Source organism: Leptopilina boulardi, unplaced genomic scaffold (genome assembly GCF_019393585.1).
Source record: "Leptopilina boulardi isolate dan_hultmark-lab unplaced genomic scaffold, ZJU_Lbou_2.1 LbouV2_386, whole genome shotgun sequence".
NCBI classification, from domain to species: Eukaryota; Metazoa; Arthropoda; class Insecta; order Hymenoptera; family Figitidae; genus Leptopilina; species Leptopilina boulardi.
In genome coordinates, this window is record NW_026137958.1 from 433,377 (window position 1) to 452,511 (window position 19,135).

Consider the following 19,135-nt stretch of genomic DNA (forward strand, 5'->3'; position numbering starts at 1 on the left):
TTATTTTATAATTAAAAAAAAAAAGAAAATTTCTTATATTAAAATAAATTAAAAACAAAATTATCCATTATAATAAAATGACGATGTCATATTTGAGTAAAACGCAAATTATCGAAAAAGTGTATAAAAGAGTTAAGTATTGTCATAAATGGAGTGGCATTTATTGTCAGAAGATACCATACATGTGCCCTAAAGTATAAACCACGAGAGGCTACGTAACGCTGATGTCGAACCGCTAACAAAATTATAAAGATCAATGTCGGGTCAGCCGACAAACTGGCTGCACTCATGTTTCTTCAGTAACTATGCTTCACAGTCGCTATGGTAAGTGATTCCTCTTATTTTTCTTCTTTTTTAAAAAAAAAACAAAAATTAATATTTATTAATCTGCAATGAAATCATTTATTCAGTAATTATAGTGATTATATGCTGGAGCTGTGTTACAATAAGTGAAGCTATTGTTCGCAATGAAGACATTTGCGGAATTCAAAATGGACGAAGACTTTATTTGGAACTTGGCGAACAAGGAGTACTTTATGCAAAAAATGTTTCTTTCATAAAAAATGCACCTCGACTTCAAGATTCGAGAATTTATACAACCAACAGTTCACACGATCAATGTAGCTTGGAACTTGTGACATGTCCTTCCTGCGTTATCACCTTGACTTTCAAGAGTATTGGTCTTTCTCAAAATTGCGGAGATGGAAGTTTTATGCTCGACAGTTCTTGCAGGTCTGAATATTTACATTAATTTTCTTAATTACTAAATTAATGATTTTTATTTTTTGAAGAAAAAAAATTTAGAGAAATATGCAAAAACATAATTTATAATAAATTATTTTCTTCTTTAGATGTGACTATGTCTGGATATCAGAACCACCTTATGAAGACGTGTCTGGAACGCCGTTTTGTGGATTTTATTCTCCTATTTCTTATCGGTCAAACACTAGAACCTTATCAATCACACTTCTCTACAGTCAATCGCACAATCATGCCTTCACCTTGGAATATACGTCTGAAAGTATGTTTTAAAATTTTTTTTACTTAATTTAATTTTATTTTAAATTATTCTTTCCCTTAATTTGCAACGAAAATGTCATTTTTGTTTTGTTTTATAGGAAATAGAATAAATTTAAAGGGATCAGATATTTCGTCAGGAATAGGAAAATCTCGAAATAATACAATTGGTGGAATTCTCACATCGCCTTTCTTTCCATCTCGTTATCCTCGAGATCTAGGTATGGAGTATGTTATTACCTGTCCAACTGAGGCCCCATCATGTCGAGTTCGAGTTCTTTTTAGTGATTTTCAGCTAGCCGCCGTTTCCATAATAGAGGTATATGAAAATTTTTAAAATTTTTTAAAATAATAAGAACAAAAATAAGCAATCTCTTTTTCATAGTTCTACGATTGGAATGGACAACGACTTGATGTGAGCAGTGGAGTAAGATTTCGTCCACCAGTTATCGTGAGTTCCGGTCCTTCGCTTCTTATTCGATTTTATGCAAATGGAGGCACAGGTCTTGGATATAAGGCTTTCTATTCATTTGTACTTGGTCATCTTTATGATAAATCAGTTCAGCCAATCACCGATTGTGGTGGATATGTTGAAAATTTAGGAGGTGCAATCACAATGATGGACATGGTTGATGAAGGTGTTAAAATTTACGATTGTGTTTGGCTAATCAGACCGCCAAAGACATTTCTTCAAATGAAAACACACGTTTATTTGAAGATCATCACATTTGATGATATGGGTAAAACGTTATTAATTAATCTTCATTTTTTTTAAAATCATAATTTTTTCTCTTTTTACTCAATAATGATTTATTGTTTTCTATGCATATTCAGCAGGTAGTACTGAACTTATAATTAAACAAGGACCAACTTCAGCTTTATTACCTTTGGAAATTTTGAGACATCCTGCAAGTAAATTACAACCACGAAGATTAAAGGAGCATATCGCTCCAATAATTAGTGGTTTTCACGTCAGTCTTCGAGGAACATTTGGTCCAACTTCTCGTCTTGCTATGGCGTATACAACTTTCAGTTATACAGGTCTTTATAATTCTGTTGAATAAAATAAATTTTTTAAATAATCCTTTTCTTTATAACAATTCAATTAATTTTGCGAATTTTAGATTGCTTCACTGGATCAGATTTTCTCTGCCAAAATCACAGATGTATTCCAAGTCATTTGAACTGTGATGGATTTGATCATTGTGGGGATAACAGTGATGAACCGTCCACTTGTGTTCAAGGTGACATTCATTTTTATTAAATCATAATCTTTTGCTTTTTCTTCTGAATTATATTAAAAGAACTCAATCCATTTTCAGATTGGGAACTTGCACCACAAGACAGAAAATGGCACACGAACAAGGCAAACTACTATTTTCCGAAAATTGATCAATATCCAGATTTGAAGACAGCGACTCTTGTTTTTGTAGCAAGTAGTTTGGGTCTGATAACACTTATCTCAGCCCTAATTGTATTACTCTATCGAATGGGTGCCAGAGCAAGACAACAACGTGAACTTCAATCCCGTTTGCAAACAATCAGCGAATTACTAGGTATATTGTTTTAATAAAGTAAAATAATTCACACAACATTCAGTTTTTGAAATTCCAGATGGTGCAAGAATTGAGGAAGTAACTGTCACTGATGATCCACCTGATTATGAATCACCACCCGGTTATGAGGAAGTTGTGAAACTTAGTTTAGAAAATGAACATAAGAAACGAAAAAAGAAAAAATCAAATTCCAGTTGTCGTCTGAATAGAAATTGCAATGATAATTACTTGTAAGTTTAAAAAATTGATAATTAGATAGAAATAAATGAATGAAGATTAATTTTTTTTCAACAGAAATGATAATGAAGCTAACGGATCTAGTAACATACCAGCTGATGATGGAGCAAGTACAAGTGATTGTGTTTTCACTAATGAATGCAGTGTTCAACAAACTGTTCCTGAAAGTCCACCACCACCTTATATAACACCACCAGGAACTATTGCAAGCAGAATGAAATTTTTTGCACTTTCTGATTCATCATGTAAGTTAAATTTTGATTTTTTTTTTAAATAATAGAAATAATTCTCCGATGATTTCCAGGTGTAGCAGATGGTTTCACTTCTAATGGAGAACCACTTTTGGAACAATCAACAACGGAGAATTCAAGATCGTTACCTATTTCCGAGCCAACAACACCGGAATTGTCGTCATCAACAACTGATGCTGAATTGCTCGGTGGGTATCTTCAAAATTATCCTGAGAACCAGACTGAAAGCTCTACTTCACAGTTGAGCAGCTGGAGAGATGCATCGATGAACATCAATCCCGAATTCGAAGCAAGATCAAAAGATGTCGTCGTGGACGGTCCAGAAGATAAGAAAACAAAAAAATGTTCTCGTAGAGATGATGATCCTGAAAGGGGTCCATCCACTTCGTCTTCATCGTCAGCTCCTTCAGAGGTAGAATTAAAAAAGACTGCCAAACCAAGATCGAAAAAAAGAGACAAAAATAAAGTATTAACACCAGTTTCATCAGAAAATTCGTTACCTAATTCAACAACTATTTCTTCATCTTCTTCTTTAATAGCTTCGCAAGTACTTCCAATAGTCACTGCTTCATCATCAGCAGAAGGAATAAATTCATCAACCCTTAATATAATTTCAAATCGAACTTCTCTGAATCCATCATCTCAAATTTCTTCACCAACCCAAACTTCTTTAATTTCTTCAATTAAAACTTCTTTGAATTTCCCCCCTCAAACTTCTTTAATGTCTTCAATTAAAACTTCTTTGAATTCCCCAGCTCAAACTTCTTTGATTTCTTCAATTAAATCATCTCTAAATACTCTGTCTGAAGCTTCAACAAATCATTCAGCTGTTCTTAAAAATCCTGTATCAAATACTCGAAAATTTTCGCCTTCAGCAAATATCACTTCAATTTCATCAAACTTTACAGTTTCAACTCGTGGCGAAAGAAAAAATTTGCCAAAATGTTCAACAATTGTTTCATCACCATCTGAAGTAATTTCCCCACCGAAAACTTCATCTACTCCCGTTGAAACTCATTCAAAAAAATTGAAATGTGTATTAACTTCTTGCGCTGTTGCTTCTTCATCTATTGAAGCAACTAACTCTATAAAATCACTGTCAGCTTCATCAACAACCGCAGTATCTTATTCAAAAAAGATTTCACCAATTCCAACGGTAAAAACTTCTTCAATACCCTCAGCAAAAGTTTCATTGGTTAAAGCATTTCCAAATTCAAGTTCATTAGTAAAAGATGCTTCAGTTACATCAACAAAAGATACTTTAACTTCAGCAGCAAAAGGTTCTTCAAGATCTTTAGTGAAAACTTCTTTATCAACAAAAGCTTCATCTTCAAATCCACCAATACACGATTCTACAATTCCATCAGTAAATACCTTATCAACGGCCTTAATAAAAGCCACTTCAACTTCAGCAGAAAAAATATTACCCTCTACTTTACCTATTGATTCTCAAAATACAGAAAAAAATTCATCAGCTTCAAAATTAAAAGCATCCACTAGTTATCCTGTAAAAATATCATCTTCATCTTCCATAAAAAAATCCTCACTTCCAACAGAAAAATCATCACTATTAACGTCAGTAACATCCAATAAACCCATTTCTTCACCTACTGTTTCATTAATTTCTTCAAATAATGAATCAGCATTTTTATCAACAGAAACAAATACCAAACATGGTATTATTAAACTATTGGGCAATTCAAAAATTACCAACAACAAATCTCCATCTAAAATGATTAGAAATTATTCCTCACCTTCATCATCATCATCACCCGCTAGCACCATTGGCAAATCATTTATGCGTAATAATAATTATTCTCGAAAATTTTCCAATTGTTCGCATGATAGTTATGCAACAAAATTATCTGCTTTAAGTGCAAGCAGTAGCTATGAGAAATTAAATGATGATTTTGAAATATTATCTGAATATTCAAGTACCTATGATTCTAATAGTCCAAATAATACTCCATTTAATACACCAAAAATTCATAATGAACGATCATTATCATTAGCTCAATCTTGTGCTAATAATCAATGTTCAAAATGCGATCTCGAGAGTCTCTATGAGGGAATTAGAATACTCGATTCTTTCATTGCAAGACGTGAGAAAGATATAAATAATTGTACAAGAAATTCATCGAGAGCTACAACACATTTTGGTACACCGAGTCATTTTTCAAAGAGAGATGATAATAATTATTATACAATTGAAAGAAAACGCTTTTCTAGTTCTACAACCGATGTTGATAATAATTACTAAAAGAATATAATATTATTCAATTTTAATATTTTAGAATTTAGAAAATAGAAAGATAAATAGAAACAAAAAAAAATAGAAAAAATTCTATTCTTGTGAATAAAAGTATTTTATTAATTCAATTAAATTATTTAGAAAATTGTGTTTAGATAACACAGAAAAATATAGTAAGTTTGTAAAAATTGTATAATAGTAGAAATTTTAAAAATAGAAAAATTAGTAAAAAAAACAGTATTGAAAGCAATGAATGACAGATTTTATACACGAAGAAAAATGACTAAAAAGATTTATTTACTTGTATCTTTAATAAAATTAGGGAAACATATTAACTTCATTACAGTTATTAATTATTTGAAAATAAAATATAAGTTTCACTATAAATTGTAAAAAAAATTATTTAAATAAAAATTCAATATAGTTATTTTAAAAAAGTATTCTTTTATTTTCATAATGATAATTAAAAGAAAAATTCGGATATTACATCTAGAATCATAATCTGCAATTAAAATGTTATTAAATCACTTGATACAGTGACAGAATTTCTTTTCGCCGTAATTAAGGCATTTTGCACTTTCTTTATAAGAATCTATCCTACTAATTTCTTTATCATTAATAATGTAATTATTAAATCCTAAATAATGTACTGTCACTTCAAATTTTACATCACCAGGTGATAATTGAAGAATATAATAATAATCTCTACTTGAAGTTGAATTAGTATTTTTATTAGGGACTTCGAAAAATCGAAGAATTTTCTTCAACTTAAATTTTGAACACAAACGTTCTGCAGTTATGGTTTTATAATTCTTAACGATATTCTCAATATAATCAATTACTTTATACGCCCCTTGAAGAGAAATTTGATTAGAATTATCACTTTTCTTTTCAAATACTGAACAGGCACACCAATGTGTTGAAATTCCCGCATCTTCACATCCACGTTCCATGGGAACTTCTTTGAATAGTGATTGACATTTAGGACATCCGGTACTTGGTCCAGCATTGCCACCACCTCTTATTACAATATCACGTAATGTTTCATAAAGATCAAATGGTGATGTTAATCGATTTTGATTAATTGTCAATGCTTCATAAACTTCAGGATTATCATCGCGAAACCATTGAGGAAGCCAAATATAAAAAAAAGGCAGTCTATCTTCATACCAACCCATAAAAGTATTTCTAAATTCACCAAATCTCAGACCATGATCACTTAGAAAAATAATTATTGTATCATTCATCACATCTTTTTGTTCAAGGTGTTTCAATCTTGAATGAATCTGAGAATCCAATATCGATAAGCTTGTTAATGAATTGTGAGTAATCGAATTGGTCCAGAAAAAACCAAAATATGAATGATCTTTGAAGCGAATGGCAAAATCTTCTGCAAAATTTAGAATTCTTTCTGCCGCTAATTCAGGACCCGTGCAATAATAATTGATAAATCTTCTACGAGTCTTAAGTAATTTTTCAGTTGCTACTATATAAGGTCTAAGATAATAATCTGTTGGAGGATTCACAAAACCAACCTGAAAATGTTTAAATTTAATAATATCTTCAAGTATTTATCATTCTAAATCATAATTAGCTAATATGATAATAAAAATATTTCTTTAGTAAAATTATAAACTACTTTAAAAATCAATAAACGATATTGTAGAGAACCTTTAAATAATTAAAAGTAGACCAATCAGCTTCATCTTCAGCATAAGCTGTAACATATCCAGCATTTTTAAAATTGTACCACAACATTGGACAATTATCAAGACCAAATGGAACAGTTGGATTACATTTTTTACATGCGTCTTCTTCTCCTTGACCAGTTAAAATTGCCATTAAATTTGGAAATGTATTTTCACCCATTTTATTGTAGCCTTTCATTAATAGCCAACCTTTCTCATCAAGATAGTCTACTGTTTTAGGAAGATTTCTGTTGAAATTTAATCTCGACACATTGTCTATACCCAACAAAAGAACACTTAATCTTTTCCTTCCTTTTGACACATTTACATTTTGTGAATTATTTAGACGATTTAATACTTTTTCAACATTTATTATTGAATGCACATTTTTGTAAATTGTCACGTTATTTCGTTTTTGGTTTTTCAATTTGGTATTGTATTTTTCTTCATTACAAGTCACCATAAGAATATCCACTTCATTTGGTACGACAACTGAATTATTAAAGTGAATACAATTTTCAACTCTGTAAATATAAAAAATAGGAGAACTTTTAATATATTAAAAATTTATTTTCTATATTTATAAATAGATTTTATTTTAATATGCGAAAAATAAAATTTAAATTATCCATTAAATTCTAAATAAAAATTTTTTACTTACGTAATAACTGAATCAAATTTACCCTTTGATTTTGGTTCTTTAGGAATGGGTCTAACAATTGGAGACCAACAACAATTTAAATTTTTAAAATGTTCACTTTCGTTTGTCTTCAAAATTAATATATTTCGTCCATTTTCGTCTTGAATTATTGATGTTAACAGCGGTAAATTCGAACAATTTTCATAAACTTCCTTTTTAATAAATTTCAAAATGGAGTTATCGTAAGGAGTTTTCGATTGCATATGACATTTTGAATTCCAAATTAAATATCCATCGGGAATAACTGAAGTAAAAAAAATACATTTTTTCTAATTTAAAATCTTAAAATAATTGTATTATTTTTAATGTGTAAATTTAATTTGTTTACCATATTTATCAGATTTATCATAAATTGTGTAATTAAATCTTATCGAAATAAAAAAATACATGATAAATAGAAACAGCATCAGAAGAAGATTTTTATAGTTATTTATCTTTTTGAACATGATGAACTTTTTTATCATCATTTTACACTAGTTAACTACTCTTCCTTAACAAAACAATTTTTTTTTTTGTTAATTCGTCAATATACTTTCGTTGTTAATTCATTTTGTTTTTGTTTTTTCATAGTGAAAACATAATTTTTTATATGCACTTAAAAGTTTTTGATTACCACACATTTAAATTTCACTTTGATATGAATTCATAAGTTTTAGATATGCTTTCAGGAAAGAGTATTGCTCACGACTAAAAGAAACTTTACTTACAAAAAAAAGACAATTTATCATTGTAGTATATAAAAATTTTAATATTATTCTTATAGATAATAATTTTTTTTTGTATATGGTACATACATTTAAGTATCAATAACTTTTTAATATTGACATTTATATTTCATCACGATTATTTGAGTTTTTATAAAATTATATAACTAGAAAATCAAAATTTATCTTTTACTATAAGATAAGAAAAAACCCTCTACGAATTTTTTTTTTAAATATCAAATTCAGCAATTGGAAAAAAGTGCTTCAAAGTGAAAAATTTAAAGAAACCTGTGAACGTGTTAATAATCTAAGGAATTATTTGCTTTTTTTGTGAAAATGAATAAATTAATATATAAAATAAGAATACTTCAAGTTTTTAAAAAATATTTCTATATATTTTTGTTTGTTATATTATAGAAAATTGTCAATATTTACATATTCTAAGTATACAATTTAAATTTATGAAGCATTATTTTACATATATCTTCATTTCATCTTCGCACATAGTATAATATTTTAATTAATATAAATGAATTTGTCAGAGATAATTTTAATTCAAAGAAATAGAGAGATTTCAATGACACGAGGTTTCGCCAAAAATTAAATAAAATCACCAGTATTTAATTTATAATCAAAAACAAAGTAAAATTTATTTAAATAAATTAAAATATTAACATATTTGATATTTAAATTTTAAATTTATAACAAATACAGTCATTTCTAGCCCTCGTCCATCTAATATTTCCCTCATTTTACTAATTTCCCACTAATTATCATTGCCCTCAATTTTTATTTTCCCGCCAACAAATTTTTAAGTAAAATTTTTAGTTTAACGAAGGCGAAAAGTTTGTAAAAAACTTTTATTTAGTATACAATGTAATAAATTATTATTTAACATAAAAATAAAATAAATTAATGTTATAATAAACTGCATAATTTATAAATATGTCATTTTTAATAATTTTCAATATATAATATAGTACGCAATAATAAATGAAAAAATATGAATTCACGTCAATAATATCATTTATATAAAAAATTACTTTCATGTGAATGGCCTAACAAGTGAAAAACAGTTAACATATATTCTTACAAAAATACTAATAATTTTAATTATTAAAATTTAAAATAAAGAGTAATTAAAAATTTATAGAATAACAAATTCTTCACTATAAAGAGATGCAAATGAAATGAATAAGAATCCTCTGCGTATTTAGGACAGTCTAGAGACGATAATTGCATCCAGAATTTTATTTTCTAAGTATAATTAAAATTTTATTCACTTGATACAGTGACAGTACCTCTTTTGGCCATGATCGAGGCACTTTGAACCAGGTCCATATAAATCAATTCTGCTTATTTGTTCATCAGTAACATTATAATTATCAGACCCGTAATAATGTATTGTCGCCTCAAATTTTGCATCACCAGGTGTTACCTGAATCATATAAAAATATTCTGCATTGGAAGTAGAATTACTACTATTTAAATCTACAACTTTATGAATTCGATGAATTTTTTTCAATTTAAATTTTGCACACAAACGTTTGCCCTTTTTTGTCTTATAATTTTTGACAATATTTTCAATATGATCGAGTATTTTATGTGCACCTCGAACGACAATTTGACTAGAGGCATTGTCCTTTTCAAAAGCTGAACAAACACACCAATGTGGTGGTACACCAGCATCTTCACATCCCCGTTCAAAAGGAACTGTCTTGAAAAGTGATCGACATTTAGGACATCCGGTACTTGGTCCAGCATCGCCACCACCTCTTATTACAATATCACGTAATGTTTCATAAAGATCAAATGGTGATGTCAATCGATTTTGATTAATTGTCAATGAATCATAGACTTCAGGATTTTCATCACGAAACCATTGTGGAAGCCAAATGTAAAAAAATGGTAATCTCTCCTCGTACCATCCCATAAATGTCATTCTAAAATCGCCAATTCTCATTCCATGATCACTTAAAAAAATGATCATTGTATCATTCATTATTCCTTCACGTTCGAGATATTCTAATCTTGAGAGGATATTTGTATCCATTGATGATAGGCCATTAATTGTATCGTGACTCACTGAATTTGTCCAAAAAAAACCAAAATATGGAACACCTTGGAATTTTGTTGCAAAATCAACGGCAGAATTGAGAATTCTTTCGGCCGCCACTTCTGGACCAGTGCAATAATAATTTGCAAATCTTCGACGAGACTTTAGCAACTTTTCCGTTGCCAGTATATAAGGTCTGAGATAATAGTCAGTTGGAGGATCAACAAAACCAACCTGAAAAATTATAATTACTTTTTTTATTTATCCTCATTTTCTTCAATTTCAATTTTTATTCCTTTGAAGAAAAAATTTTATAATATATAAAAAAGATAAACATACATATATAAGAAAATAATGTAAAAAAAGAAAGATAATATAAATTTGTAAGAAGAAATTATATGGAATCGAATTATATTAGGAAAGTAGATACAAAATAAATTAAAATAGTAAAAAAAAATAGTAATAGAGAAGATTTTATAAAATTGAAACTTTAAAAGAATTTATCGAATCGGAAGAAACAAAAATATATGACAATATTTTTTGAGTCTAATTGTTAAATAGAAATGTAAACAGAAAATTAATTACAATTTGTTCAACTGACCTTTAAATAGTTGAAAGTACTAATTTTAGCTTCATCTTCAGCGTAAGCTGTGACATACCCAGCATTTCTAAAATTATACCATAACATTGGACAATGATCAAGGCCAAATGGAATTGTCGGCTTACATTTGTCATAAGAATCAGTTTGTTGTTGACCAGTTAAAATTGCCATTAAATTTGGAAATGTATTTTCACCCATTTTATTGTAGCCTTTCATTAATAGCCAACCTTTCTCATCAAGATAGTCTACTGTTTTAGGAAGATTTCTGTTGAAATTTAATCTCGACACATTGTCTATACCCAACAAAAGAACACTTAATCTTTTCCTTCCTTTTGACACATTTACATTTTGAGAATTATTTAGATGATTTAAAACTTTTTCAACATTTATTATTGAATGCACATTTTTGTAAATTGGCACGTTATTCCGTTTTTCGTTTTTCAATTTGGTTTTGTATTTTTCTTCATTACAAGTCACCATAAGAATATCCACTTCATTTGGTACGACAACTGAATTATTAAAGTGAATACAATTTTCAACTCTGTAAATATAAAAAATAGATGGACTTTTAATATATTAAAAATTTATTTTCTATATCTATAAATAGATTTTATTTTAATATGCGAGAAATAAAATTTAAATTATCCATTAAATTCTAAATAAAAATTTTTTACTTACGTAATAACTGAATCAAATTTACCCTTTGATTTTGGTTCTTTAGGAATGGGTCTAACAATTGGAGACCAACAACAATTTAAATTTTTAAAATGTTCACTTTCGTTTGTCTTCAAAATTAATATATTTCGTCCATTTTCGTCTTGAATTATTGATGTTAACAGCGGTAAATTCGAACAATTTTCATAAACTTCCTTTTTGATAAATTTCAAAATGGACTTATCGTAAGGAATTTTCGATTGCATATGACATTTTGAATTCCAAATTAAATATTCATCGGGAATAACTGAAGTAAAAAAAATACATTCTCTTTTACTAGGCTCTAATTTAAAATCTTAAAATAATTGTATTCTTTTTAATGTGTAAATTTAATTTGTTTACCATATTTATCAGATTTATCATAAATTGTGTAATTAAATCTTATCGAAATAAAAAAATACATGATAAATAGAAACAACATCAGAAGAAGACTTTTATAGTTATTGTTCTCTTTGAACATGATGAACTTTTTTATCATCATTTTACACTAGTTAACTACTCTTCCTTAACAAAACAATTTTTTTTTTTTGTTAATTCGTCAATATACTTTCGTTGTTAATTCATTTTGTTTTTGTTTTTTCATAGTGAACAAATAGTTTTTTATATCCACTTAAAAGTTTTTTGTTACCGCACATTGAAATTTTGAACACCTCTGTTCTTAAAATGTTTCAAAATATTATTTGGCAGACATGAAACGCTCTAAAAACATTCTTAAAACATTTTTAAAACGAATATGATTTTTTGCCCACTGGGAGATAAACTTCTGACTCCCATTAAATTAGTATGGAGGTCAAAATTTTACGTGTAGTTTTACTTTCCAGAGGTTCAGTTTTAGAGATGCTTTTAGGGAGAAGTACTATTCACGACTAAAAGGAACTCTACTTTCGAAAGACATTAGTTTGTCATTAGTCAAAAAAAATTTTAACATTATTCTAATAGATAATAATATTTTCTTGTATATAGTTCATAGATCTAATTATGTTCCCATATAATTGTTTTCCATTGACATTTAAATATTTTATAACGATTATTTAAATTTTGATAAGATTATATGATAAAAATTTCAAAATTTATTTCTTATTATAAGATAAAAAACACCATTTATGAACATTTTTTTATCAAAAAAAATTTTTTTTTTAATATTAAATTCAACAATAGAAAAAATGTGCTTCAAGTAGAAAATATAAAGAAGCTTGTGAAAATGAATAAATTATCATATATAAAATAAGAGAATACTACAAGTTTTTAAAAAACATTTGTATATATATTTTTTTGATATATTATAGAAAATTGTCAAGTAAAATTTACAATTTAAATTTATACAGCATTATTTTACATATATGTACATTTTTATATCTTCATTTTATCTTCGCACATACTATAATTTCAATTAATATAAATAAATTTTAAAAGAAAACTTTTAGTTTAACGGGTTTAAGAATAAAAAGTATTTGCTATTAATAATATTTTGCAATGAACAATAACATGATATGTGAAATTTTTATTAAATTGTATATAAAACGCTAAACACTTTATAATCAAGAGAAAAAATATATTTTAAACTATATTTAATTGAATTCAAAAATTTCTCAGGGTGTAAAAACTTATATTTTTATAATTAATATCATTATGAATTTATTTAACTATTTAAATTAATTAATTAATTAACCATTTGAAATTATTTAAATATTTGTAGTAAATTTAATTTAGTAGCACCTTATTCTTATTATATAAATTACAAACATGAATATAAGATTAAAACCCATTATATGCGATTTCTTTCTTTATCTTCATTTATAACAAAATTTCATTTTACTTCCTGAGAGATGATAACTTCATTAAAATATAACATAAAAATAAATTACATTAAAGTTATAATAAAGTGCATAATTTATAAATATGTCATTTTTAATAATTTTCAATATATAATATAGTACGCAATAATAAATAAAAAAATTTGAATTCACGTCAATAATATCATTTATATAAAAAATTACTCTCATGTGAATGGCCTAACAAGTGAAAAACAGTTAACATATATTCTTACAAAAATACTAATAATTTTAATTATTAAAATTTAAAATAAAGAGTAATTAAAAATTTATAGAATAACAGATTCTTCACTATAAAGAGATGCAAATGGAATGAATAAGAATCCTCTGCGTATTTAGGACAGTCTAGAGACGATAATTGCATCCAGAATTTTATTTTCTAAGTATAATTAAAATTTTATTCACTTGATACAGTGACAGTACCTCTTTTGGCCATGATCGAGGCACTTTGAACCAGGTCCATATGAATTTATTCTGCTTATTTGTTCTTCAGTAACATTATAATTATCAGACCCGTAATAATGTATTGTCGCCTCAAATTTTGCATCACCAGGTGTTACCTGAATCATATAAAAATATTCTGTACTGGAAGTAGAATTACTATTATTTAAATCTATAACTTTATGAATTCGATGAATTTTTTTCAATTTAAATTTTGCACATAAACGTTTGCCCTTTTTTGTCTTATAATTTTTGACAATATTTTCAATATGATCGAGTATTTTATGTGCACCTCGAACGACAATTTGACTAGAGGCATTGTCCTTTTCAAAAGCTGAACAAACACACCAATGTGGTGGTACACCAGCATCTTCACATCCCCGTTCAACAGGAACTGTCTTGAAAAGTGATCGACATTTAGGACATCCGGTACTTGGTCCAGCTTCGCCACCACCTCTTATTACAATATCACGTAATGTTTCATAAAGATCAAATGGTGATGTCAATCGATTTTGATTAATTGTCAATGAATCATAGACTTCAGGATTTTCATCGCGAAACCATTGTGGAAGCCAAACGTAAAAAAATGGTAATCTCTCCTCGTACCATCCCATAAATGTCATTCTAATATCGCCAATTCTCATTCCATGATCACTTAAAAAAATGATCATTGTATCATTCATTATTCCTTCATGTTCAAGATATTCTAATCTTGAGAGGATATGTGTATCCATTGATGATAGGCCATTAATTGAATCGTGACTCACTGAATTTGTCCAAAAAAAACCAAAATATGGAACACCTTGGAATTTTGTTGCAAAATCAACGGCAGAATTGAGAATTCTTTCGGCCGCCACTTCTGGACCAGTGCAATAATAATTTGCAAATCTTCGACGAGACTTTAGCAATTTTTCCGTTGCCAGTATATAAGGTCTGAGATAATAGTCAGTTGGAGGATCCACAAAACCAACCTGAAAAATTATAATTACTCTTTTATTTATCCTCATTTTCTTTAATTTCAATTTTTTATTCCTTTCAAGAAAAAATTTTATAATATATAAAAAAGATAAACATACATATATAAGAAAATAATGTAAAATATAAATTTAAAAGAAGAAAGTATATGGAATCGAATTATATTAGGAAAGAAGATACAAAATAAATTAAAATAGTATAAAAAAATAGTAATAGAGAAGATTTTATTAAAATGAAACTTTAAAAGAATTTATCTAATCGGAAGAAACAAAAGTATATAACAATATTTTTTGAGTCTAATTGTTAAATAGAAAAGTAAACAGAAAATTAATTATAATTTGTTCAACTGACCTTTAAATAGTTGAAAGTACTAATTTTAGCTTCATCTTCAGCGTAAGCTGTGACATACCCAGCATTTCTAAAATTATACCATAACATTGGACAATGATCAAGGCCAAATGGATTTGTCGGCTTACATTTGTCATAAGAATCAGTTTGTTGTTGACCAGTTAAAATTGCCATTAAATTTGGAAATGTATTTTCACCCATTTTATCATAGCCCTTCATTATTAACCATCCTTTTTCATGAAGATAATTTGTTGTCTTTGGCAAATTTCTCTCGAGATTTAATCGTGAAACATTATCAATACCCAATAATAAGACACTTAATTTTCTCTGATGGCGACTCGTCATATTATTGTTATTGTCAGATGAAATATTAAAACGATCAGAAACTTTATCCACATTAATGACTGAATGGACATTTTGATAAATTGTTACAGGGTGTTTTGTATTTTTTAATTTTCCCTTTGCTTTAACACTAATTTCTTTTTTATCTTTACAGGAAACCATCAGAGTATCAACTTCCTTTGGTATGATGACTGAGATATTGAAATCGACACAATTTTGTATTCTGTATTAACATTATAGAAAATTAGAATTAAAAAATACATTCAATTACATTTGTTTAACAATTTTATTAATTATTAATTTTTAAAAATTTTATACCAATTTTTAACTTTTTGAACTATTATTAAATTAAATATAATTAAAATAAATAAAGTATTAAAATTAAATAAATTATTATTAAAAAAAACATTTTAATTAATTAAATTTCCTTTGTATTTTCTATATAATTGTTGTTACTTACGTAATAGATGAATCAAAATTTTTTTGAGGATTTGGTTTCTTCGGAATTGGTCTATTAATCGGAGCCCAACAGCAAAAGATACTTTTAAGATGTTTAGTTTCATTAAGATTTAACATTAAAATATTATCACCATTCTTGTCCTGAATAATCGATGTTAAAAGTGGTGATTTTGTGCAAGTTTGAAATTTCTCCTTTTTTACAAATTTCACTATGGACGGATCGAGAAGACTTTTTGAGGGCATATGACATTTTGAATTCCAAACCAAAAACCCATCGACAGTAACTGAAAAAAATAATAATAAATGTAAATTTCTTTGATTAGCAAAATATAAATAATAATAATAATAATTTACCTGCATCATTGTACGATTTATATGAGTAATACTGTATTTTATCAAATTCATTTCCAGTGAATAAATACAATGTCAAAAGTAAAATACATGGCAGAATTAGTAGTACAAATCCGGGTCCATGGCAACAAAATTCTTTAAGTCGGATTAACTTCAATTTTATCATTTTTCCACTAGATTACCTGATCAAGATTGGCATACATCGACAATCAATTTCACGAATTTTCTTCTAACATTTGTAATATTCTTTAAATGCCTAAATACTTTTTTACATAAATATTCGTTTTGTAATATCTTATGATTATCATTATAAACAATCATTTTTATGTTCTTCTTTTTTATTTCCATGTGTGTTTTGTTTTTCAATTAGGAATTTCCTATTTTGACATTATTTTTTCGTAAAATCCTGCGTGAATATAAAATACACTGAAAATTGTACAAGTTTTAAAATTAAAACAAAAATTCCTAACAATAAAATATTAATTAAAAAATTAAAAAAAGATTTCGATTATTATTATAAACATTATATTATTAAAATAATTATTAAGAAAATAACAAAAATTGAAATTTCTTAATAAATAATATTTTTCTATATTAAAAAAATGTTTTATTATTTATTTAAAAATTGATATTAATGTGCTATAAATATATTTTTTTCTATAGCAAAATATCATCTGTAATGAACTATAGATTAGAGTATAACACAAAATTTATGAAGCTTATAGACGTTCTCTAGGTCAGTCACGAAAATATTATTTTGACCCAATCAAACTATTATTAAACTTAAATTAAATATAAACTCCTTTTGAAAAAGCTCTGAGAAAAATATATTTTTCATTCTAGGTGTGAAAAAGTAAACAAAAAATAATGTAGAAATAATTTTTTCTTTCAAAATAAAAATTGTCATTAATTTAAATTTTATATAAAACTCTTTAAAAAAACATCAATAAAGCGGCAGAATATATTATAAAGTTTGAAATATTACATATACAGTGAAAATAATTACAGAAAATAATATAAATTTATATGATTTTGAAGTATTAAGAATTTCATATAATTAAATAATTACCTAATAAATTATGATATCCAGATAAATATTATTGTAATTTGACTGTAAAATATGTAAAAGAAAAGCGGAATATGAAATACTTGTCGCTTTGCGTGCTCTCTTTAGGCAGAACGATTTCCGACTGAGCCAACAATTTTTGAATTGCGCAAGACTAACTTCTCCCGACAATTGCATGTATATAGCAGGGTGTATTACGCTTGTCATTTAAAGACGAAGGGTAGTTTTCAATAATAGGGGTTTTGATAATTACTCTTGGCGTGAAAAGATTATATCTCATACTTATATTTTTAATTTTCTTTTTTTTTTACAAACTAAATGTTCACAATTATTTAAGAAACTGTGGTACGAATTTTTAATAAAGAATTATATTAAAAATTATTAGTATTAGATATTATTGGACTGAAACTCGCATATCATGTAAACCAAATTAAAATTACAATAATTAATTTCGTCGAAAGAATTATTAATATAAATTATATATTATTTTATAATATGCCTATATCGTAAAATATGAAATAATATTAATTTGTTTGTTATTAAGCTTAGGAGATCTATTTTAATGTAAAAGACTTATATTATAATTTCTTATTATAAGATATACAATTTGGGGTAAAACGGTTGGTCGAGGCAAAGGGTTTTTTAATTAAAGATCTCTTCATTTAAAAATTATTATAATTTACTAATTTTATAAAAGCAGGTTTAAAAAATTCTCTTTTTGTTTCGAATATGTAAATTGAAAAGATATTTTGGAAAATCCACTTTACCTCAGCCGTGGGGTAAATAAGAAAAGTTATTTTGACCCAGTTTCCCCTATAAAAAAACAATATTACATTGAATAATAATAATTATACGTAATATTAATAATTGCAGTAAACTTGAAAAACCTCAATTAAAATTATAATGTAGAAATAGTAAAAAAAAATAGTAATATTACGAAAATTGCTTAATGCCCGCCGAATATAAAGATTGTAAACTAAAATAAAATGGCTTACAATTTACACATACACAAAAATAAATACACTACCTCTACAAACTATCATTTATCCAAAAAAAATAACTACATTTTACTCAGTCTTAAAAAAATACGGAGTGGCTATTTCGCCCGTCGCGGGTGAACTAATTCATTTCTGTTATTTCGCCCGTCGCGGGCGAAATAGATACGACTGTGTGAACTGGCTATTTCGCCCGTCGAAATGAATGTGTTTTAGAAAACGGGCAAAATAAGAAAAATAGATTATTTCGCCCGTTCAAGATAAAATCGAGTATCTGGAAGACGGGCGAGTATATTATTTCGTCCGTTAAGTATAGACAGCTGTTTTTTAGATAATGAGAAAAAATAATTTTACTTTTTTTAAATATAACAAATAAGATGGATAGAAAAAAGACGTCTGAGTATAGGTCTAATATTATTTATTTATATCTTTTGGAGTATTTGGTTTAATAAAATAGAAGAAATTTAAATAAAAAAAAAGTTCTTAAAAATTCTTTAAATTCTTAAAATTAATACTTAATTATTTTCTATTTTTTTTCAAAAAATTTTATT

The 19,135-nt window shown here is 26.9% G+C and overlaps 3 protein-coding genes across 8 annotated transcripts; 1 reads left to right on the top strand and 2 right to left on the bottom strand.

Moving 5' to 3' along the window:
• Window positions 1-191: 191 nt before the first annotated feature.
• On the top strand, window positions 192-5,749 carry LOC127288463 (uncharacterized). 2 transcript variants are annotated; one of them, XM_051315935.1, is made up of 11 exons: window positions 192-324; window positions 411-732; window positions 852-1,021; window positions 1,119-1,336; window positions 1,403-1,757; window positions 1,852-2,058; window positions 2,142-2,261; window positions 2,340-2,573; window positions 2,617-2,803; window positions 2,868-3,055; window positions 3,115-5,749. In XM_051315935.1, the coding sequence occupies exons 1-11, from the start codon at window positions 306-308 to the stop codon at window positions 5,319-5,321; spliced, it is 4,227 nt and encodes a 1,408-aa protein (XP_051171892.1). In that variant the 5' UTR covers window positions 192-305; the 3' UTR covers window positions 5,322-5,749. The 2 variants fall into 2 exon arrangements, with proteins under 2 accessions (XP_051171892.1, XP_051171893.1); XM_051315936.1 differs by having other exon boundaries at window positions 2,632-2,803.
• On the bottom strand, window positions 5,736-12,737 carry LOC127288466 (uncharacterized). 4 transcript variants are annotated; one of them, XM_051315942.1, is made up of 4 exons: window positions 12,118-12,737; window positions 7,662-7,944; window positions 6,984-7,524; window positions 5,736-6,847 (listed from the first exon to the last, which is right to left on the bottom strand). In XM_051315942.1, exons 1-4 carry the CDS (start codon window positions 12,254-12,256, stop codon window positions 5,837-5,839), a joined length of 1,974 nt encoding a protein of 657 aa, XP_051171899.1. In that variant the 5' UTR covers window positions 12,257-12,737; the 3' UTR covers window positions 5,736-5,836. The 4 variants fall into 4 exon arrangements, with proteins under 4 accessions (XP_051171899.1, XP_051171900.1, XP_051171898.1 ...); XM_051315943.1 differs by having other exon boundaries at window positions 7,662-7,969; window positions 12,058-12,733; XM_051315941.1 differs by lacking the exon at window positions 12,118-12,737 and adding an exon at window positions 8,029-8,394.
• Window positions 12,738-13,017: 280 nt separating this feature from the next.
• LOC127288465 (uncharacterized) lies at window positions 13,018-17,758 on the bottom strand. Of its 2 annotated transcripts, none has more exons than XM_051315938.1 (5): window positions 17,593-17,758; window positions 16,527-16,949; window positions 16,174-16,456; window positions 15,375-15,936; window positions 13,018-15,019 (listed from the first exon to the last, which is right to left on the bottom strand). In XM_051315938.1, the coding sequence occupies exons 2-5, from the start codon at window positions 16,687-16,689 to the stop codon at window positions 14,009-14,011; spliced, it is 2,019 nt and encodes a 672-aa protein (XP_051171895.1). In that variant the 5' UTR covers window positions 16,690-16,949; window positions 17,593-17,758; the 3' UTR covers window positions 13,018-14,008. The 2 variants fall into 2 exon arrangements, with proteins under 2 accessions (XP_051171895.1, XP_051171896.1); XM_051315939.1 differs by having other exon boundaries at window positions 16,527-16,929; window positions 17,593-17,735.
• Between the last annotated feature and the right edge of the window lie 1,377 nt (window positions 17,759-19,135).

Coding starts and splice junctions, on each gene's coding strand:
- LOC127288466 (XM_051315942.1), bottom strand. CDS start 12,256: ATGATGATAAAAAAGTTCATCATGTTCAAAGAGAACAATAACTATAAA. Junction 7,945..12,117: donor TGATAAATCTGATAAATATG/GTAAACAAATTA, acceptor TTTTTACTTCAG/TTATTCCCGATGGATATTTA. Junction 7,525..7,661: donor AAATTTGATTCAGTTATTAC/GTAAGTAAAAAA, acceptor TTATATTTACAG/AGTTGAAAATTGTATTCACT.
- LOC127288463 (XM_051315935.1), top strand. Junction 733..851: donor ATGCTCGACAGTTCTTGCAG/GTCTGAATATTT, acceptor TTTCTTCTTTAG/ATGTGACTATGTCTGGATAT. Junction 1,758..1,851: donor CATCACATTTGATGATATGG/GTAAAACGTTAT, acceptor ATGCATATTCAG/CAGGTAGTACTGAACTTATA.
- LOC127288465 (XM_051315938.1), bottom strand. CDS start 16,689: ATGATAAAATTGAAGTTAATCCGACTTAAAGAATTTTGTTGCCATGGA. Junction 15,937..16,173: donor AATTTTGATTCATCTATTAC/GTAAGTAACAAC, acceptor ATGTTAATACAG/AATACAAAATTGTGTCGATT. Junction 15,020..15,374: donor GTACTTTCAACTATTTAAAG/GTCAGTTGAACA, acceptor ATAATTTTTCAG/GTTGGTTTTGTGGATCCTCC.